We start from the raw sequence: 23,262 nt of genomic DNA on the forward strand, positions 1-23,262 counted from the left end.
TGAGGTCTCTCCAGGGGCGACTCAGGTCCTGGTGGAATCAAGGCTGCGATTCCCCAGACACCATGATCCCTATGGATCCTGCGGAACGGACGAATCGCCAGTGGTGGGTGACAAGCGAGAACCTACGAAGGAAAATGGATCTTCTCGTTCCTTCCTCCGGTTCGGATGCTATTTTCGGACACCTCAAAGGAAGGGGGGGAGGGGCGGGGGGCACGTTCTGTACCACAGGACCTCAGGCCTGTGGTCAGAATCGGAAAAGTGCCTCCATATAAATCTGCTAGAGATGAAGGCCGTCTTCCTGGCCCTTCAACAGTTCCAACATGGACCTGGCGGATCACTCTGTGGTGTGATGAGCTACTTCACCACAGTAGTGGCTTACATCAACAAGCAAGGAGGTACCTTTTCAAAGCAGCTATCCCATCTCTCAGTAGAGATACTGAGATAGACCGAAGTCCACTCGATTCCTCTATCGGCTCGCTTCATCCCAGCAAAGGGAATTTGCTCGCCGATGGTCGAAGCAGAGCTTCTCAGATAATGAGTACCGGGTGGTCCTTGGATCATCCAGTAGCCAACAAAGTCCTGACTTTGTGGGGTTACCCGACTGTGAATCGGTTTGCTACAGCGCTGACCTTCAAGCTTCCGCTGTATTGCCCCCCAGTCCCAGATCCCAAGGCACCCTGGCAAGATGCCTCCCAACAACGGTGGGACAGCACCGACGTGTAAGCTTTTCCCTCGTTCTGTCCGATGAGGAGGATGCTCAACAAGACCAGAATATTGGTCAATCTCTCGATGACCCTTTTGTGGCTCATCACGCGGAATGGTTTCCGGACCTTCCGCAATTCCTAACGGAACTTCCAAGAGAACTCCCTCTACGGCGCAACCTACTCAAACAACCACATGCCAACATCTTTCACAAAGCCGTAGCTTCGCTTCGACTTCAAGCCTGGAGACTATCCATCATCTCCTTGCTAAGAGAGTATTGTCGCAACGAGTTGCGAACGGGATGTCTGGACACCTGCGTAGATCATTCGCAGGGGTCTACCAGGCAAAGTGGCGAGTTCCTGTGGTTGGAGTCGTGAGGGGTATCTCTCCACTCGATATTATTATTATTACTATCCAAGCTACAACCCTAGTTGGAAAAGCAAGATGCTATAAGTCCAGGGGCTCCAACAGGGAAAAATAGCCCAGTGAGGAAAGGAAATAAATAAATGAAGAGAACAAATTAACAATAAATAATTCTAAAATAAGTAACAACATCAAAACAGACATGTCATATATAAACTATTAACAACATCAAAAACAAATATGTCATAAATAAACTATAAAAAGACTCATGTCCGCCTGGTCAACAAAAAAGCATTTGCTCCAACTTTGAACTTTTGAAGTTCTACTGATTCAACCACCCGATTAGGTAGTAGGTTGGCCAGGGCACCAGCCGCCCGTTGAGATACTACCACTAGAGAGGTATTTGATCCTTTGACTGGCCAGACAGTAATGCATTGGATCCCTCTCTCTGGTCACGGCTTATTTTTTCTTTGCTTACACTTACACAGAATAGTTTGGCCTATTCTTTACATACAGTATTCTCGTCTTTCCTCATACACCTGACAACAATGAGATACTTAACACTTCTTCACCCAAGGGGTTAATTACTGTACTGCAATTTGTTCAGTGTACTTTCCTCTTGGTAAGGGTAGAAGAGACTCTTTAGTTGTGGTAAGCAGCTCTTCTAGGAGAAGGACACTCCAAAATTAAACAACTGTTCTCTTGTCTTGGGTAGTGCCATAGCCTCTGTACCATGGTCTTCCACTGTCTTGGGTTGGAGTTCTCTTGCTTGAGGGTACACTCAGGCACACTATTCTATCTTATTCATTTTTTTCTTTTTTTTTTTCTTCCTCTTGTTTTTTTGAAATGGTGTGTTGGGCAGGCTTAATAGAAGGGCCATGGATGCCTGGTGGTTTATCAAGAGGTTGTCTTTTCCTTTTTCTGATTATTTTTCTTCTCAAAACCATCCTTACTGTCCTCCCTTCAGTTGAAGTGGCTATTCTGGAGGGTATTTAGCCTTGCATGGTGTATCGGCTTCTCCATGTTGACCAGTTTTTCCGACTTTTTACTATAGTCTATGGGTATCATCAATCACTTTGTTTATAATTCTGTACGTATTGTTTTTGTTATAATTCTTGTTAATCTAGTTTTTAAGTATGATGTCTCTTTTTTATTTATATTAATTCTTATGCTGTCTGGAGACATTGAGCGAAATCCGGGACCAGTACGTCCTAGATTTCGTCATTGTCGTCTTCTGTATTGCAATATTCGTGGTCTTCATGCAAATATCCATGACCTTACAGTTGCGTCCAGACAGTATGATATTCTTTTGTGCTCAGAAACTTTGGTTTCTAATATGAGGCACTCATCTGAGCTCCTTATAACTGGTTTTAAGAAGCCAATAATGTTGAAACGTGATGCCATCCCTAGGGCCAGGGGAATGGCGGTGTATATTAGGACCGAGTACCCTGCTTCTCATAAGTCCTGCTATCAATGTGGATGTCATGAGATTCAGGTAATAAAAGTTTGTGGCAGGCATAACAACTTTTCTTTGTGTTCGATCTACCGGAATCCAGACATAGATGATTCTATCTTTGATTGTCTTCTTACCATTATGGCTAAGATACAAGAAGATGATAGAAAGGCTTCTTTTGTCTTTGTTGGTGATTTTAATGCTCACCATAGGGAGTGGTTAAGTTCTATCTCTCCTACCGATCGCCATGGCTTAAGAGCTTTAGACTTTGCCTCTGAATCTGGCTGTGAGCAAATCATAAATGAAGCTACTCACAGGTCTGGTAATTGCTTGGACCTCGTATATACTGACTCCCCTGGCGTTATAACTAGTAAGGTTGGTTCTCCAGTCGGGACATCTGATCATGCCTTTATTTCATTATTAGTGAAGACTGAGCAGCCTGTCCCTGATATATCATATTCTTGTAAAATTTATATGAAATCCCAAGCAGACTGGAATGGGATTTTACATGATCTTTTGTGCTTGAATTGGTCACAATTATATAGTAGTGTAGATCCTGTTGTCCCTTTGAATGAGAATCTAGTCAACATAATTGATAGGCGTATCCCTTCTCGTGTGCTAAGGTACCGAGTGAAGGACAAACCGTGGTTCAATGATGATTGTAGACGTGCTTATTTGGAGAAACGGGAGGCCTATCATCTTTGGAAGGGTAACAGATCAGATTTGACCTGGAACAACTATACTCAGCTTCGAGCTTTTGCTCAGAGAGTTTATGCCTCAACTGAAAAGGAGTACAATTTAACCATAAAAGAAACACTTTCTGGTACAACTCAGGAACATAAATGGTGGTCTACCCTTAAATCTGCACTCTTTGGTGTAGATGCAACAGTTCTTGCTTTACTTAAACCAGATGGCTCAATCACTCACTGTCCTAAGGAAAAGGCAACCCTTTTGGCTGATGTTTTTGACAGTAAACAGAGTAATGAAAAACTTGAACTTCCTCATTCCTGTTTTCCTAAGGCTAAACTAACTAGTTTAGCTTTTCGATCTCGTGAGATTAAAGCTCTGTTGGTGGACCTTGATATTTATGGAGGTGTAGACCCAAATGGTATTTTTCCTTTGTTTTTTATAAAGACAGCAGATTTCTTAGCTCCAAAGTTATCTGTTATTTTGCGCAAGTTAGCAAGAAGAGGAGCTTTTAGCACTAGTTGGAGAATTGGTAATGTTACTCCTCTATGTAAATGTGTTTGTGGTAGCTCAAATCCCACTGATTACCGCCCAATTTCCATAACTCCCATATTATCTAAAGTTTTTGAACGTCTTCTGGCAAAACGTCTTAATAGGTTTGCTGAAGGTAATCATCTACTCCCAAGTTTGCAATTTGGTTTTCGTAAAGGCCTTGGAGCATGTGATGCCCTTCTCACAATCTCCAATACTGTACAGAAATCCCTTGATTGTGGTCGGGAAGTTCGTATGATTGGCCTTGATTTTAGTGCTGCCTTTGACCGTGTTAATCATGAGGCCCTTGTTTTCAAACTGAAACAGTTGGGAGGGGGTGGGTCGTTTCTTAGCATTATTATTGATTTTTTAAGTAATAGATCTCAAAGAGTTGTTGTTGATGGGCACCATAGTGATTATAGGAATGTGATATCCGGTGTTCCACAGGGTAGTGTTCTTAGCCCATTACTTTTCATACTATATACACATGACATGTGGTTTGGCCTAGAAAACAAGCTTGTTGCATATGCAGATGATGCTACTCTCTTTGCATCAATTCCATCCCCTGAATGTAGATCTAGGGTTGGTGAATCCCTTAATAGAGATTTAGCTAGAATTAGTGCATGGTGCAAATTATGGGGTATGAAGTTGAATCCTAACAAAACTCAAAGTATGATTGTAAGTAGGTCAAGGACGGTGGCTCCTCAACATCCGGATCTCAGTATTGATAATGTTTCTTTAAATATATATGACTCTCAAAATTTTAGGTGTGATTCTCGACAGTAAATTTACTTTTGAGAAACATATAAGGTCTGTGTCTTCTTCAATTGCACAAAAAATAGGCTTATTGAGAAAGTCTTTCAAGATTTTCGGTGATCAATCTATTCTGAAGAAGTGTTTTAATTCTTTCATTCTACCTTGTTTTGAGTATTGTTCTCCTGTCTGGTGTTCAGCTGCTGATTCTCATCTTAATTTGTTGGACAGAAACTTACGGTCTATTAAATTTCTTATTCCTGATCTAGATATTAATCTCTGGCACCGTCATTCAATTAGTTCATTATGCTTGTTGCATAAGATTTTTCATAACTCTGACCATCCTTTACATTCAGATCTCCCTGGACAATTCTATCCTGTTCGTAATACTAGGCAGGCAGTTAATTCTAATAGCCAGGCCTTCTCCATCACGAGGCTCAATACTACGCAGTACTCTAGAAGTTTTATTCCAGCTGTTACCAAGTTGTGGAATTATCTTCCTAATCGGGTGGTTGAATCAGTAGAACTTCAAAAGTTCAAAGTTGGAGCCAATGCTTTTTTGTTGACCAGGCGGACATGAGTCTTTTTATAGTTTATATATGACGTGTGTTTTTACGTTGTTACTTATTTTAGAATGATTTATTGTTAATTTGTTCTCTTCATTTATTTATTTCCTTATTTCCTTTCCTCACTGGGCTATTTTTCCCTGTTGGAGCCCCTGGGCTTATAGCATCTTGCTTTTCCAACTAGGGTTGTAGCTTGGATAGTAATAATAATAATAATAATAATAATAATAATTAGGAAGATCATTCCAGAACTTGGTAACAGCTGGAATAAAACTTCTAGAGTACTGCGTAGTATTGAGCCTCGTGATGGAGAAGGCCTGGCTATTAGAATTAACTGCCTGCCTAGTATTACGAACAGGATAGAATTGTCCAGGGAGATCTGAATGTAAAGGATGGTCAGAGTTATGAAAAATCTTATGCAACATGCATAATGAACTAATTGAACGACGGTGCCAGAGATTGATATCTAGATCAGGAATAAGAAATTTAATAGACCGTAAGTTTCTGTCCAACAAATTAAGATGAGAATCAGCAGCTGAACACCAGACAGGAGAACAATACTCAAAACAAGGTAGAATGAAAGAATTAAAACACTTCTTCAGAATAGATTGATCACCGAAAATCTTGAAAGACTTTCTCAATAAGCCTATTTTTTGTGCAATTGAAGAAGACACAGACCTTATATGTTTCTCATAAGTAAATTTACTGTCGAGAATCACACCTAAAATTTTGAAAGAGTCATACATATTTAAAGAAACATTATCAATACTGAGATCCGGATGTTGAGGAGCCACCGTCCTTGACCTACTTACAATCATACTTTGAGTTTTGTTAGGATTCAACTTCATACCCCATAATTTGCACCATGCACCATGCATCATCTGCATATGCAACAAGCTTGTTTTCTAGGCCAATCCACATGTCATGTGTATATAGTATGAAAAGTAATGGGCCAAGAACACTACCCTGTGGAACACCGGATATCACATTCCTATAATCACTATGGTGCCCATCAACAACAACTCTTTGAGATCTATTACTTAAAAAATCAATAATAATGCTAAGAAACGACCCACCCACTCCCAACTGTTTCAGTTTGAAAACAAGGGCCTCATGATTAACACGGTCAAAGGCAGCACTAAAATCAAGGCCAATCATACGAACTTCCCGACCACAATCAAGGGATTTCTGTACAGCATTGGAGATTGTAAGAAGGGCATCACATGCTCCAAGGCCTTTGCGAAAACCAAATTGCAAACTAGGGAGTAGATGATTACCTTCAGCAAACCTATTAAGACGTTTTGCCAGAAGACGTTCAAAAACTTTAGATAATATGGGAGTTATGGAAATAGGGCGGTAATCAGTGGGACTTGAGCTACCACAAACACATTTACATAGAGGAGTAACATTACCAATTCCCCAACTAGTGCTAAAAGCTCCTCTTCTTGCTAACTTGCGCAAAATATCACTATTCCAGCAATAGCGAATTTCTTTGTATATTTGCGGGAAGAATGCGCCTTTCAGTCTCAGCAATGAAAGGCTATCGCTCAGCCTTAAGTCTAGCCTTCAGGCTCAAAGGAGTGGATATTTCTCCCTCGCTGGAACTTTCCCTACTCAGACGAAGATATGATCTTACCTGCCCTCAGTCGGAAGTGAGACCTTCTCCAAGGAATATGGTTCGAGTTCTCAAGCCTCTTAGGAGACCTCCCTACGAACCATTTCGCCAGGCTTCAGATCGCCACCTAACTTGGAAGGCGGTGTTCCTACTAGCATTGGCCTCGGCCAAGCGAGTCAGTGAACTTCATGGTCTCTCATTGACATCGCCCATGCAAGGGGATGAGGGGAGGTAACGTTCATATTCATCTCTGAGTTTGTGGCTAAGACACAGAATTCGGGAGTGCCGGATCTTCAATTCGACTCTTTCCGGATTTCGAGTCTTCGTTCCGTAACAGATGACCCAGACCTTTCCCTACTGTGTCCAGTAAGGAGTCCGAGGTTATATCTCAAAGAACGGCTGCATTTGTCCCCAAGTGCAAGCTTTGTTTGTGAGCACTGGGAGAACAAAGAGGAGGGTCACCAAGAATACCATCTCTGTATGGATTCGTAGGGCGATCCATCTGTCCCTGAATCTTGACCCTCCTCCGTCATGTCGCCTTAGAGCGCATGATGTCAGGGGCGTAGCTACGCCCCTGGCCTTCAAAAAGAACTTCTCAGTAACGCAGGTTCTACACGCAGGAGTGTGAAAGCGTCAGACGACCTTCACAGCCCACTACCTGCAAGACGTGACCCACAGGAGGCTCGATATGTTCTCTATCGGCTCTGTGGTGGCTCCATAACAGCTGGTTTAAACCTCAGGCTCCTTAATGGACAAGTAGCAGAGGGTTGAGGGCATTGTTACTCAGTTTTAGTCTGCATGAAAGAAAAGTTATGTCTGGCCCATATTCTTTTCTTCATCCTCCCTTCTCTTGGGGAAAGCAGCATCCTGGGTTCTCTGCACAGCTGACCTCAAACCACTGTGGGTAAACCATGTTTCCTTGTGTTCCTAGTATTAAGGTAATACTGTCACGTCCCCATACCCTGACGAGGTGGTATTGGGAAAGTTCTAGCCCAAAGTTTTCCATCTAAAGAACTTCAGGTCAACTTCCTAGGACGAGTCACACATAATCCTTCACACACAGCTTATATAGGCCGCAGCCCTTGCATAGCAAGGTGCGAGTGAGGTGCAGGGACTCTTTATTGTTGAGTGCTGACACACTCAGATAATGAGTCCCCAGGCAAAGCCAAAAGCCAGTATGGCTGGGACTTTTCCACCCTTCCTAAGGGTTGAGTCACCCATATTAAATAGCGTGGTTTGTATTTCAGTTACGGAACAAATGACAAATTTGGAGGTAATTTGTATTTTTCATAACTATACAAACCTTATCTATTTAATCAAACTTGCCCGCCATCCCTATCCCCCGTGAAGTCCTACCTCTAAGCAAAGTGAGCTCAGCACACAGGTGTGTGAGGGGGGAGGGGTAGAAAGCTACCCCTCCCTACCCCCCCACTAACTAGCGATGGGGGTAGTAAACCCTCGTTAAAATTCTAATGGCTCGTCTTTTCAGCTACGCCGAAAGTTATACCCATATTAAATAGCTAAGGTTTGTATAGTTAGGAAAAATACAAATTATCTCCGAATTTGTCATATCGAATGATTGATTGCATTAACATCTGGTATTTGAGTCTGTATCATCAATAGAATTTGGAAAGAGAGAGTATTCCGAAATATTTGGAGCATTTATATTAATTTAGCCTTTTTGAAACCTGGCAGAATTATAAGCAACTATCGAATGATTGCATTAACATCTTGTATTTGTAAATTAATGGATAAGATGGGGAACATACGATTGGTATGTGTTTTAGGACAGAAAGGACTTATTAACCCTTCACAGTGTGGCTTCCGACCAATGCAATCCTGCATTGATGTTTTAGCGAGATTAGAGGCATCAATTTTTGAAGCTTATGCTAGCAAAAAGCATAACATCCATTTTCTTCAACTTGGAGAAGGCATACAATACTACCTGGAGATGTGGTATTCTTTGAACCATTCACAAAATTGGCCTGAGAGGGGAACTGCCAATATTTGTTAGATTGATCGTGAATAACCGTCAATTTAAAGTTAGAGTAGGAAGTATATTCTCAATTCATAATCAAGAAGAAGGTATTCCACAAGGGAGTATTCTTAGTGTAACATTATTTGCCTTATCCATAAATTATATTGGTTCGGTAATCCCTTGTGAAGTCATGCACACCTTATTTGTTGATGACCACTCTATCTCATTTTCAGCATCACGAATGGTAGTTGACAAAAGAAAAATTCAGCTATTAATAGGGTAGTAGAAGGGGCTGCCAAATGAGTATTTAAGTTTTTATTTTTGAAAACTGTGGCAATGCATTTTTTCAGTATAAAAGGCATTCATCCGGATAAAACATTATTCTACGGGTTATTATTTGACATTAAGTTAACATAGGTTCCTCATATTAAAAAGTTGAAAGTGAAATGTATTTAGTTTCAATTACCTCTGCCAATGAAGTTGGAAGGGAGTTATGTTTTACCACCTGTTTGTGTGTTTGTGTGTTAGTGAATACCTTCCTGGCCACAATTTTAATTATCGATTAATGAAACTTGCTGGGATTAACTTATGTAAAATGCTGTAAATGATTAAATTTTAAAAGGTCAAAGCCATGGTCAAGCAAAATGCCCAATGCAAATATGCCTAATCAGCAATAAATTTGGACATTGTTGTCACAGAGACTTCAAACTTGGTTCATATATGAGTGCATGAAAATCTGCGTTAATTAATATATTTAAGGTCGAATGTCAAGGTCGAGTCAATAGTCTAGGTCAAGCAAAAGGTAAAATTCCGGTTATCAACCTTACGGCCACAATTTTAATCGTAAAGTAATGAAACTTGCAAGGATTTTAAACTTATGTAAAGAGCTGGAAAGATTAAATTTTGGAAGGTCAAAGGTCTAGGTTACGGATGAGCATAAGTCCATGTAATGGAACCAACCATAAGTTTGGACATCGTTATCACAGAGACTTCAAACTTGGTTCATATTCTAGTTTATGAAAATCCACGCCACTTAATAGAAGTTAAGGTCAAAGGTGAAGGTCAAGTAAAAGGTCAAGAAATAAGCTGCCAGGGCAGAGGTCTAGTTTGATTTGACTTTTATCCCATACTTTTTGGCATGCTGATTGAAAACACCTTCAAATTCTTTACAAAGCATTGATGCTTCTAAAGCTGCATATGGTTGTGAAATATATTCCCCAGTAACAACAACACCAGTGGCACTATGAGACTCCACACAAATGCTGGCATAAGACTAGCCAGTGTAGATTTTAAGTCTTCTCCCACATCTGGTCTCTTAGTAGATGCTTGTGAAATGCCTTTGAAGCTTCACCACCAGTCATCGCTGGTTCAATACCGAAGCTGCCAAAGTCACTCACATTTGAATCTGTTTTTAGTGTAGTGCACTATATTTTATGATAATCACTCTAGATACCCTAAAAATTTCTAGTATAGAGCTTTCCAAACCTTGGAGGACTTGGAAATACCCATGAGTAAAATTTTACATGTAGAGTACTCGAAAGTACCTCCATGGAATCTACCCTTGGTAGATATCTGTAAATGTATTTCAGATTCAAAACACAAAACAACCAAAGTGATAATAAGGGTTACTTTCTTAGAGCATATAGAATGCTATAAGGACTCTCGTTTTGTTTGTACAGATGGATCCAAGTCCAGCGCATTGGATTTGGGATATGTTTTCCAAATTTAAATAAAAGTGGTAGATTACCTAACTAAGCATTTATTTTTACAGCTGAATGCCATGCTGTTTTGTTTTAATGGCAGTCGAGGAGATCTTCTGGCTACCTCAAAGATTATTATTATTATTTTTTTTTTTGGGGGGGGGGGGGGCAACTCCTTAAGGGGCCCAGCCAGTATGCCAATATATGGGGTTATAGGAAAGAAAACACAAAATCCTGAAAATATTCACTGGGTTTTGTATGGCAATGGAGAATGCTTATAGAAAATATATTGTCAAAATTCCTGTTACTTTCTTAGTTACAGGGTAATTAGTGAAAGTAACTCAATAACCCAAAAACATTGTTCCCTACAAGAAAATGCAGTATTTCATCTGTTATCGCAAATTTTGATAATTAATTATTACATATTAATGTAAAACAAACTGTGAACAATGGCATCTGTAAAAATTCCATGAGTTACAAGATGAAGTATTACACTGCAATTACACCCTTTGGCCTTCAGTCCTAGCACAAACCTCATAGAGAGTACACGTTTGAGTTTGACCTGAGATTTACTCATTTTTACATCTGTTTTTCTCGGTTTCGGCAAGAATTTCGTCTTACCAAAGAGGAAAAGACAATTTCAACATCACGCTAACATAAGGAAGAAGAAAATTAGATCTAATAAGAGTTCAGAAGTGGGTAATACCGGTGATATAGCGTAGTTAGTGAAGGAGAGAGATGATGAAGCGACCGCCTCACCTAAAGAAGCATGATATTGAGCAAAGGGATCTTTATTTAAGATTAGATTATGATAAATAACTTTGTTTTTATTTATTAATATCCAAAAAGGAACATAAAATTCATCATAATCATGTTTTATTAATATTGTCTTCGTAAAAATACAAAGAAAACTTTGAACGTCCATATCTCAAAACTAAACTTATTAACCTTCAAATTCTATCTTTTCCCTTAGTTTTAAAGATATAGCATTGAAATTTGGTTTATAATTTAGAAAGACATTATAAAACAATCAAATGTTGCCCTTTTTTCCCTATTTTTGTTTCATATTTTTTTTAGTTTTTTTTCTCTGATTTTATGGTATATATTTTTACCATAAGGAAAAAATTCATATCTAGCAAGAAATGACTTTTAGAAAAAAAAAACTTCATTTAATTGGAGGTCTACATCAGGTCTATATAGGGTAGTGTTGTGTGATTAATGTAATTAACGATTTTTGTTTGTAATTCACCTTGGAAAACACTACCACAGTTATGAGGTAGTTAGATTGTTTACACCTGTAGGAGTTGTCAGAAAAACAGTGCCATAGTGACGAGGGAGACAGATCGTTGACACCTTTAGGAGTTGTCAGGTAGCTGTTGTCCAGGTAGGGTGATTGCCCCGGGGCTCTGAGGTTGTGAATTCGTGGTGTGGGACCTCTCCTGCTATTGTCCTCATTGGTAGGTGAGCTGCAACTCGAAGATCGTCCATTACTACCACAGAAGGAACTTGTAAGGTGAGTTTTAACTACAAGCTATCTTGGCCTATTCCAAGAAAGTATGGCATCTAAGATTACAATGGACATGATTAAGCCATTCACCGGTGAAGGAGACGTTGTGTCATGGTTGAAGAAGGTGACCTTAGTGGCTAAGGTACAGAAAATAGTAGACTTAGCCAGTTTTATTCCTTTGTATATGGAGGGTGATGTTCTAGCACTTTATTTGGAGATTGGTGATGAGGACCAAGAATGTGCAGCAAGAATTCAAGAAAAATTGAAAGTAGCATTTTCTGATGATCCATTATCTGCTTTTGGGAAACTTGTTCAATTGAAGTGGACGGGAGAACCAGTTGATGTGTATGCTAATGAGATTAGGAGGCTGGCGGGTTTAGCTAAGTTTGATAAGGTTGGTTTAAAAAATGTTGTGAAAATAACGTTTGTAAATGGTTTTCCAGATAATATTAGTGTTGCTTTACAGCAATCGCCAAATGTGATGACAATGGCAATGAATGAATTGATTAGCCATGCTAGGATTTTGTCATCTAAAGAGCAAGGTGGTGTGGTAGCTGTAACTGTCAGAAAGGGTGGAGAAGGAGGTGGTGCAAAACCTGAGAATAGGGCTAGGCCTTTCCAGTTTAAGGGTCAGTGTTTCCGATGTGGTGGCCCTCATATGATAAAAGACTGTAAAGAGACACAGGTGAGGTGTTTTAGGTGTAATAAAATTGGTCATATGGCCAGTGGTTGTCAAGAGCAGGTTGCGGAAAACGAGTAAGGGGTGACTACTGCGCCTATAGCCACCCTTTTGGTGATAAAAAGGTGCACTTTGATACATTGCCTGTAATTGATGTTTGGATTGCAAAAGGTCTTGTAGATACAGGCTGCTCTACGTCTGTGGTCCATTCTAGATTTGTGCCTCGCTGTAAAGGAGAAGTGTACATCAGTGCTTTTGATGGGAGTCATATTAAGTGTAAAGTTGCAGATTGTGTGGAGCTGGGTATGAATGGTAAATGTGTGACAGTGAGGGCTGTAGTGTCGAATCAACTGGTTAATGGCATTGATGTGGTGTTAGGAGTTGATGTTATTGACCAATTTGGAGGTGTCACAGTGACCCAAGGAAAGGTATGTTTTGGTGCTTTTGGTCAAGAAATTAAGCATAGACTTGGTGGTGAAAAGGGTGAAAATAGTACAACAGTTGTAATTGAAGATCCAGACTTTCATGCTAGGATTGATGGACAGAGATGGACACTCAGGTGGTTTTGGGAAAATAATGAAACTGTGACATTGAAGAATAAAGTAAGCTGTTATGATAAAAAACTTGATGGTTGGAAGAAGGAAGAATTTGAGAAGGAAGTGGACAGGTGGATTGCCGAAAGTATTTTAGTTCCATGGAAAGAAAAGGTTGACGTTGGTATCATTCCTCTAATGGCAGTGGAACAGCCAACAAAGAATAAGGTGAGACCAGGGCTTGATTTTCGGGAACTTAATGTGAATATCAAGTGTCACACTGGTGATGATGTGACTGATGTATGCTGTGAAACACTACGAAAATGGCGACAGACAGGTGAGAATGTGTGTGTTGTGGATTTGAAGTCGCCCTACTTACAGTTGAGCATTGACAAAAATTGTGGCCATATCAACTAGTGAACTATAAGGGACAGACTTTTTGCCTTACAAGATTGGCATTCGGGTTGAACTCTGCACCACGGATTATGTTAAGGATACTAAAGACTGAATTAAGTAAGGATGAAAAAATAGAGAGAGCAACCAGTTCATATATAGATGACATTCTTGTGAACGAATCGATAGCTTCTGCTGATGAGGTGATTAGACGTTTGAATACCTTTGGGTTGATAACAAAGTCCCCTGAGTCTCTCAATGGAGGTGCTGCTTTAGGATTGCCACTGCAAAGAGTTGGAGGAGAGTTGATGTTCCAGAGAGGTAATAAGGTGCCTGAAGTTGTAGATATTCTTAAAAGGATGGAATTGTTTTCAGTTTGTGGTACATTAGTGGGTCATTATCACATAGCTGGATGGTTGAGTTGCATGTAGCTACATTAAGAGAAGAGCCTCAGGAGCATGTTGGGAGGATCCTGTTGGTGAACAGTCCATGATGATGATTAAAGAAGTAATTGAGAGAGTAGAGTTAGATGATCCTGTGAAAGGAAACTGGTGTGTCCCGAGTGTAAAGCATGGTGTTGTGTGGTGTGATGCCAGCAAAATTGCTATGGGTGTAGTTTTGGAGATAAATGGCATGATTGCTGAGGATGCTGCTTGGCTTAGGAAAAAAGGCCGATTTCAACCACATCAATATTGCCGAACTAGAAGCTGTTTTGAAAGGAGTAAATTTAGCCATTAGAAGGGGTTTAGAGTCGATAGAGGTGAGGACTGACTCTGCAACCGTGGGGGCATGGTTGAAATTTATAGTTAGTGCTGAGAAGCGTGTCCACACGAAAGGAGCTGCTGAGATGATAATTCAAAGACGCTTGGGTATATTGAAGGAATTTACTACCGAGTTTGGTTTGAATATCGTTGTTCAGATGTTGCCTTCAGAGAAGAATAAAGCAGATATTTTGACAAGAGTCAAGAAGAATTGGTTGGTGAGCAGTGAAGTTGAACATGCACGTCTCTGTGCAGGTGCTGTAGTTGATATAACAGAGTTGCATAATAAACACCATATAGAAATTGACAGAACACACTATTTAGTTAAAAAGTTGGATCCTCAAGTTTCCAGAGAATGTGTGAAGAAGGAAGTTCAGTGTTGTGATCGTTGTCAGTCCATTGATCCTGCGCCTGTGATGCACAAAGGAGGCGAATTATGTGTTGAAAGAAACTGGCAGCGCCTAGCTATTGATGTTACTCATTACAGACAGGTACCCTATTTATCAGTGGTGGATTGTGGTCCAGGTCATTTTGCAATATGGAGGCAGCTAAAGAGAGAAGCTGCTCAAGAAATATCTGCTGAGTTGAATAGCATCTTTTTGGAAAGAGGGCCAGTTGATGAACTATTACTGGATAATAGTACAGCGTTTAGGTTGCAGTGTTTAGGAGATATGTTGTCTCCTTGGAACACTGTTAGGGTGTTTCGGGCTGCTTATCGACCAGGAGGAAATGGAATAGTTGAAAGACATCATAGGACCATCAAGGCTATTGCACAGAGAGGAGAAATTAGTCCTATAGAAGCAGTATTTTGGTACAACAGCACACCAAGATCTATACAAGATGAATCGTCTGTTCCACAATTTTCGGTATACAGATATGAGTGGAGGTATCCTTCAGTAGTCCCCAATGGAACAGATACCAGCCAAGACAAGCCCCTTTTAATTAAGATGGGAGAGGAGGTGTGGGTGAAGCCCCCAAACGCCCATTGTACTACTCAATGGCGTAAAGGGATTGTCACTCGTGAACTCTTCGAACAACATTTCTGTTGATGGAATGCCAAGGCATGTGTTGGATGTGCGACCAGTTATAGTTCCAGCTTCCCTATCTGATGGCTCAAGTGAAATGTCAAGTGATGATTCAGTCTCTGAAGAATCATTGGAACCACAAGTAAGTGTTCAAAGAGAAACGGGAGAGAATCAGCATCCAAAGAGGAATAGAAAACCTCCTTTATGGATGGCTGATTATGTTTCTGATTAAGTCTTGTGCTGTGTGTATGCGTGTGTGTGTCTGTGTATGTATGATGCGTGTTGATCTTAAGATCAGGTGGGCGTGTTGTGTGATTATTGTATTTAACGATTTTTGTTTGTAATTCACCTTGGAAAACACTGCCACAGTTATGAGGTAGTTAGATCGTTTACACCTGTAGGAGTTGTCAGAAAAACAATGCCGTAGTGACAAGGGAGACAGATCATTCACACCTTTAGGAGTTGTCAGGTAGCTGTTGTCCAGGTAGGGTGATTGACCCGGGGTTTTGAGGTTATGAATTCTTGGTGTGGGACCTTTCCTGCTATTGTCCTCATTGGTTGGTGAGTTGCAACTCGAAGGTCGTCCATTACTACCACAGAGGGAACTTGTAAGGTGAGTTTTAACTACAGGTGGTAATCCCAAGTCTTAATATTGATTATCAGGGGAGGAGATAGAATTTGAAAAACACTCATTTTCAGGATAAATCGGCCTTGCGTCACAAAACTGAAGGTCAGAGGCAAAAATCATATGCCATTTGGAGATGTTCTAAGTCACCTTATTAAGTGGTATGAATGTCAAAGTCCTGTCCTTAAAAAACGGCATTAGGCGTTACCGGCCGACCCCCTTAAGTTTTACAGTACTTTCCGCCGCATCTACCCCGCAAACCCCAGCTGAAGTTAGAGTGAGGCCCGGAGTTAAGCCACAGTCTGTTAACCTGACATAAGGGCGAGTAGGGTATGCCATGTTAATTGCCAGATCCACAATGATTCTTCATCGGCCGTACTAGCTTATGCACCAGAGTTTAGCCATATTAAATGATTCGGGTTTATATAGCTAGGAAAAATACAAATTCTAAAATTTGCAATTTTTTTCCTAGTTAAGGTTAGTGAGTTGCTAAGGATTATTTATGTACAATATGTTGCTCTAATGTGGTAGTCTATGGAAAACATCTCTACCTAGTAATCTGTAGGATGGAAGTTCAAGAACCACTATATCTCGATATTTTCTAGTAATGTCTGCATTCTTACCATTCTTGTAAGCAAGGGATGGGGATTTAGGAAAGCTTATAGTTTTACCTGCATAATCATCAGTAGCCATTGCCTGGCTTTCCCTGTGTAGAATGACAATAGGTGTCACATTTGTAAAATGCATATCGAAAGGGATTTGCCATTACAGTACTAAAATTTTATAGTATTTAGATACTAATACAAATTATTTCATGTCGACAGATTTGATATTTTATTTTCTTCTTTTCAGGGATCCTAGAGTGACTCATCGAGTTTTCCAGTGCTGTGTACTTAACGGAATAGTTTTCGGACTCAGTTTATTTCTGTTTAATTATGTCTTTCAGCCCGTGTTAAAACAGTGTTTAAGTTTTTTCATGGGTGAGAGTGCAGGAACAATATGGGTCTATGTTCAACCAACAATGTCCTATATATTTGAACTGATCTGGGTCATTCCACTTTTTCTTCTATCAAAAGTAATCAATGTCTTCTGGTTTCAGGTGAGTGATAGCACTATATAGTCTTCTGGTATGAAATTTTAAATATGAATTTGAAAGTGGGAATGTTAAGAAATACACATACAGGAAAAAATTATCTTCAGTATTGTTGGAAGTAGAATGACAAAAATTCCTTTATTCCTACATGAATAACCCTCATTTATTTTTATTTTTTTACGTAGGAGTATGACTTCAGTAAAGCTGGAACATTATTATTAAAACTTTTAGCAAGGTGTCAACAACCATATAGGTTGTTACCAGTCGGTAGTGGGAAAGCACTGCCCTCCCACTTACTTACTGCAAGTCCCACTTTGATTTCAGCAGTCGGTGAAGACAGACCTCTGTCCCTGCTGGCTGGAAACAACAAATCCAAGCTTCACTCTTGGTTTCTGTTCCTTTCATGACACTCTAGTATCTTGGGGATATTGTACTTATGCTTTCACGTTCCCTTTAATTTCCTAGGTTGGCCAAGGGTACAAGCTCATCCTTGCCTCATTGGAGTTGAACTTTCATGAAATCTTAGGATCAGACTCCTCTGTGTGGTAAGTCTGTTTCTATATAGTTATTGGAAGCCAGTTGCTTCGCGATCCCATCTTTAAATAACTTTTAGCAATTTGAGAGCTTTGCTTAACAAGCTGCCGCTCAACGTTCTCAGCACACACTCAGGTGGAAGTTAGCCTTTCACTTGAGTCTGTCTCACCAGTTGACTCAAAAGCCCCTACACATACTGACTCCAGAGTGCTCTAGCTTTTCAGAGTCCCTGAAGATTTCGGCAAGCTCTCTCGGCATGGCACTAGAGGTGAAAGACTTAATTTATCCTGTGAGTTGCTTGGAGCAAGTAATCTCTCAAAATGCTTATGCTCAGTAAGTACTTATTGCTCAAAATATCTGGTGGGGCGCTCCATGTGCAATCGCTTATCAGCTGACCTGGCTGGGTTGAGAGCGCAGTGTCATAAGCTAACACACTCAGTTCAATCCCCATAGCTTGTGCTTGCTCTCTCACAACTGAGCCTGCTCTACCTGTTAGTTTAGAATGCAAACAGTAAGCCTACTTTTCCCGGATGGGTTGAGTACGAACTAGGTTCATACTACTCTGGGGCATGTCCTTTTGTCGGCCAGAAAGACATGATTAAAGCAAGTGGTCTCTCGCCTTTCACTCGAGGTAATCGCAGAGCTTTTCTCAGCATTCAACAGCATATGCTCAAGGCGATTGCTTAGCTCACCTTTGTGCTTGCTTACACCTGAACTCTCTTCTGAGCTGGTGAATGTCCTTTCTAGACTTTGAACATGCATGAGGCAGTTAGGAGTCTAGAATAGGTGGCTTATTCCACCGTTTAAGTACTGACTTCCCTCTAAAACCAAGATGGGTATGTTTTCTTAACAAAAATCCTTAGTGCCTGGGATAGCTATGTTTGCATTAATGCGTTTGGTAGCCTTTGTTCACATATTAGGGGAGCGTAGTCTTTGTTTATAAAAAAAAAAATCCCTCCCAGAGCACAAGTCTTTACGGTAAGAGAGAGAGAGTTATCGGAAGATGTGATCTCTCTCTCTCTCTCTCTCTCTCTCTCTCTCTCTCTCTCTCTCTCTCTCTCTCTCTCTCTCTCTCTCAATGGGTTTCAGGTAAATATTCCTCATCTAAAAGAAATGAAAATTATAAAAAAAGCTAGACTAAAGACGTGGTAACGAGATAAAACAGAAGGAATACACCCAGAATTTTAAATATTAAACTTAGCCGGTGAATATATAATAGCTGACGTCTCCGACGGCTCGACAGATTCCAAAAACTCGCGAGCGATCGCCGTGAAGGTTGCGGGTGTGACCACCAGCGCCGACTATCGGCCAGATACCGCATATACTTGTAAACATCTCCAGTTCTTCTCTGTCGGTCTTATCGACAAGTTGGTTCCACTCGCTTTATGACCTCGAGTTTTCTACCGAATTGGTGAAGTAATTGGTTTTGGTTTTATTGCTTTCGCCGTGTTGGATTATTCAATACTATCTTCAAAAGAAATGCTTTTGAAAGGAGAGGAAAAGTGTTTTGCCCTTGCTTTTTTTTTTTATCTCTGGTTTTTCCATAGAGTAAAGATGGCCGACCCTTCCCTCAGTGTACGGAAGTGTGTTTAAGGCTTTTAGTAATTATTTTATCACGTTATAAATTATTGTTGATATTTATAGATTTTCCTCTATATATTTTATATCTCACCCGCCTTTATTAAGCCTCTTCGATTAGCTTTCCATTTATACTAAACATCAAGATAAATTTTGTTTTGTTTATATGCGGCCTTTACCTATTCCTTGTAGGCGGTCCTAACTTGGAAAACGAAGTTAAACAACGTTGAGCCCATTCAACTTTTATTTTTGTCAAGTTTAAATAAATTGCTCTGTAAGAGTTATGAAATGAATATTTTTTAGAAAATATTTTAAGAAATATATTCTTTGAATAGTCTTCGTGCTGTTTTTTTTCAAAGATGAACTAACGTTTGGTTTATTTATGCTACGCAGTTTGCGCTCTATCGTTACGATAGAGAAAGAGAGAATCACGGTTTCACTTTGCAGAAAGAGTAAATCGATTTTGACGTTTTGTTCATTCTTCTTTCAAACTGAAGTGTTTTAGATACTAATTTAAAGGAACTTGTTAATTTTCAAATTCTTAGTCCTTTCAGTTTTTTCCTTTGGTCAAATAACCTGTTTATTGACGAAGGGTGAGTGGGCAATTCTCTTGTGTGTGACGAGAGAGAGAGAGAGACGGAGAGAGAGAGAGAAAGAGAGAATGATCCGATCTTTATTCTCGTCCCAAGTCTCTGTACAAGGAGTTTGGGAGCGAGTAACGTTGTTCTCGATTCAGTTTTTTTTACTCTCGTCCTAAGTCTCTGTACGGGGAGAGAGGATAAAACGTTTTTAGTTTTTATTCTCATCCCAAGGCACTGTTCGGTGAGAGATTGAAAACGTAGTCTTTAGTGAACTAGTGTTTAGTCTCCTCCCCAGTCACTGATCCTTTTTAACTTTATATATTTCCGTTTTATTCGATATATATGATCTAGATATTAATCTCTGGCACCGTCGTTCAATTAGTTCATTATGCATGTTGCATAAGATTTTTCACAACTCTGACCATCCTTTACATTCAGATCTCCCTGGACAATACTATCCTGTTCGTAATACTAGGCAGGCAGTTAATTCTAATAGCCAGGCCTTCTCCATCACGAGGCTCAATACTACGCAGTACTCTAGAAGTTTTATTCCAGCTGTGACCAAGTTGTGGAATGATCTTCCTAATCGGGTGGTTGAATCAGTAGAACTTCAAAAGTTCAAAGTTGGAGCAAATGCTTTTTTGTTGACCAGGCGGACATAGTCTTTTTATAGTTTATTTATGACATATTTGTTTTTGATGTTGTTGATAATTTATTATATGACATGTCTGTTTTGACGTTGTTTCTTATTTTAGAATGATTTATTGTTAATTTGTTCTCTTCATTTATTTATTTCCTTATTTCCTTTCCTCACTGGGCTATTTTTCCCTGTTGGAGCCCCTGGGCTTATAGCATCTTGCTTTTCCAACTAGGGTTGTAGCTTGGATAGTAATAATAATAATAATAATAATAATAATAATATGTTTATTGATTTTTGCATGTGTGTTTCATTTTGTACTAATGTGCTTACATTATACGACTCATTTCGCAATTATAACCTTTTGATGTAAGGGAGAATTGCGTGCTTCAGGTAGAAATCAGTTTTATTCATGCCTAATGTGAAATTATTGAAAAATACGATATCAGTGAAGTAAGTGCAAAAAAAACATGTTCTGTGTTGCGGAGGGTTCGTTTGTTCGTGCTTGTCGCTCCCCTAGTCCGAGACCTCTTTCAGGCTCCCCTGCACCAGGGAGAAGTAATGTCGTAGGACTTAAGGGGACGAGAGGCTTTAACCAACGTACAGACGTTCCCTCTTTGGTATCGGACGTTTCTCGTCAAGATCGCCCTTACCATAAGACGGGTGAGACTGTGTTCTCCTCGTCATCCGAAGACTTTTCGCAAAAGAAACTTTTGCACAAGGTTTCTAGACCCTTGAAGCGAAAGTCAGTCCCTTCAGGACAGGTCCTGGCTGTAGCCATTGGGACAGCTCTGACCCTTTGCAGTCGTCGGAAGACTGTTCGCCTATTAAACGCAAGCGTAACACGGGGTCCGAGGGTCGCGGTAAAGGCAATGTTTTGCCAACACAGACGTTACCGTCATCTCGGCCCGTTCCGACTCCCGTTGATCCTAAATGGGTTGTCCTGCAGGACATGCAGACTAAGCTTGCCTCCCTTATGGAGAAGTATGACGTTGAGCAGGTTCACGATGAACCTTCGCTTTCGAGTCGCCGTTACGCTAAACGAGACTCTGGCCGTCAGCCGCCCAAACGAGACTTTACTCGTCCGTTTGACGTTAGTGCTGACGTTTTCTTGTACTTTGAAACGTGATGTCAGTAGTTTTTCACGTCAGTCACGTGACATGGATCCTCCCTCGCTGCAGTCTCGTGTTGCCTTTCAGCCGCTGCCGCAGTCTCGTGTTGACGTTCAGCCGCTGCCGCAGTCTCGTGTTGACGTTCAGCCGCTGCCGCCGCAGCCCCGACCTGACGTTCGCCGACCGGCTCAGTTGCCTCGACTTGACGTTGAGCGTCAATCACTGCAGTCGAAGGTTGTTTTGCCTGCTCAGTCTATGCAGTCAAGGCAGTTCCGACGTGACGTCGAGCGTCAATCAACTTCAGTTGTTGTTGTTGGTCAGTCACAAGGATTTCAGTCCTTTCAGCAGCGGCGTGACGTCGCTTCCTCTACTGCTACTGCTGCTCCTTTGCTTGTTGACATTGCCTGTCAAGCGTTGCCGCCGCGGCAGGTCTCTCCTTTTCATGAGACTCGGCAATTGTCAGACGAGGTTCCTTCAGATGAGGAAGTTGCTGATCCTCCTCCTACTGATATTCCTTTGGGGACTTTTTCAGACGGAGAGGAGCCTAAAGCTGCTCAGCCCTCTATGGACTTTAAAAAAATCATGCTGATTTTTATGGATCTTTTTCCAGACCATTTTGTAACTGCTGCTCCTCGTTTGCCTTCGTCAGAGTTTACGCTAGGCCTAGCTACTTCGAAGCCGTCGTTTTCTAAGCTAGTGCTCTCTCGCTCTTCTAAGAGAGCTTTACGTTTGCTAGGCGACTGGTTGATCACCAGGAGGAGTTTGGGGGAGACAGCCTTTGCTTTCCCTCCTTTTAAACTGGCTTCTAGAGCGAGCGTCTGGTATGACACGGGAGAAGTTCTCGGCTTGGGAGTTCCTGCCTCTGCCCAGGGAGACTTCTCAAGCCTCATAGACTCTCCCCGTCGCCTGGCCATGAGACGCTCCAAGATTTTATGGTCGGCTTCAGAGCTAGACCATCTCCTGTTAGGAGTTTTTCGAGCGTTTGAAGTTTTTATTTGTTGGATTGGTCCCTGGGAGCCTTAAGTAAGAAGGTCTCTCCAGCTGTCAATGTATTGCTGTACAATTATGTCATGCATGAACAAGGCTATCAGGGATGGCTCCAATGATCTGACAGCCACGTTCACTGCAGGAACAAGGCTATCAGGGATGGCTCCAATGATCTGGCAGCCACGTTCACTGCAGGAGTACTTAAGATGTAAGTGCGCTCAATGTGTTCATTGTCAAGACAAACTTCACGATGAAGTCTACCAAATCTGTCTTGGCAGCAGTAAGGGAAGGCGACTGGATGGTCTCTCTCGACCTTCAGGATGCATACTTCCACATCCCGATTCATCCAAACTTTCAACAACATCTGAGGTTTGTGGACGGGAAAGTAATGTACCAATGTCGAGCACTGTACTTCGGCCTCATTCCTGCTCCTCTTGTTTTTACAAGGCCCTTGCAAAATGTAGCAAGCCTTCTACATTTTTTGAGGATTCAGAGCCTCCCTTTATTTTGACGACTGGCTAATCAGGGCGTCGTCATTATATCGCTGTCTGGAGAGCCTCTAATGGACATTAGACCTAACCAAGGAGCTAGGTCTCATAGTGAACGTAGAGAAGTCGTAACTTACAGTACCCCATCCCAGACTATTCTTTATTTGGGAATGGAGATACAGTGTCTGATTTTTCGGGCCTTTTCGTCTCCCACAAGAATGGAACAAGCTCTGTTAAAAGTCCTTCACTTGCAAGAGAAAAACAGTTGCTCTGTAAGAGTTTGAACTAGCCTCGTGGGAACTCTTTCATCGCTGGAGTAGTTTATCTCTCTGGGGAGACTCAACCTATGCCCTCTCCAATTTCACCTAAACCATTGGAACA

At 40.9% G+C, this 23,262-nt stretch overlaps 1 protein-coding gene across 1 annotated transcript in view; it reads left to right on the plus strand.

The window, feature by feature from the left end:
* The window catches only part of tank (EI24 domain-containing protein tank), a 543,339-nt gene that overhangs the window by 177,131 nt on the left and 342,946 nt on the right, over positions 1–23,262 (plus strand). The window contains exon 3 of the mRNA XM_068378643.1: positions 16,724–16,970. Within this exon, the coding sequence (XP_068234744.1) occupies positions 16,724–16,970 (247 nt within the window). The remainder of the gene's footprint in view (positions 1–16,723; positions 16,971–23,262) is intronic.

This window comes from Palaemon carinicauda, chromosome 8, assembly GCF_036898095.1.
Source record: "Palaemon carinicauda isolate YSFRI2023 chromosome 8, ASM3689809v2, whole genome shotgun sequence".
Taxonomy (NCBI): domain Eukaryota; kingdom Metazoa; phylum Arthropoda; class Malacostraca; order Decapoda; family Palaemonidae; genus Palaemon; species Palaemon carinicauda.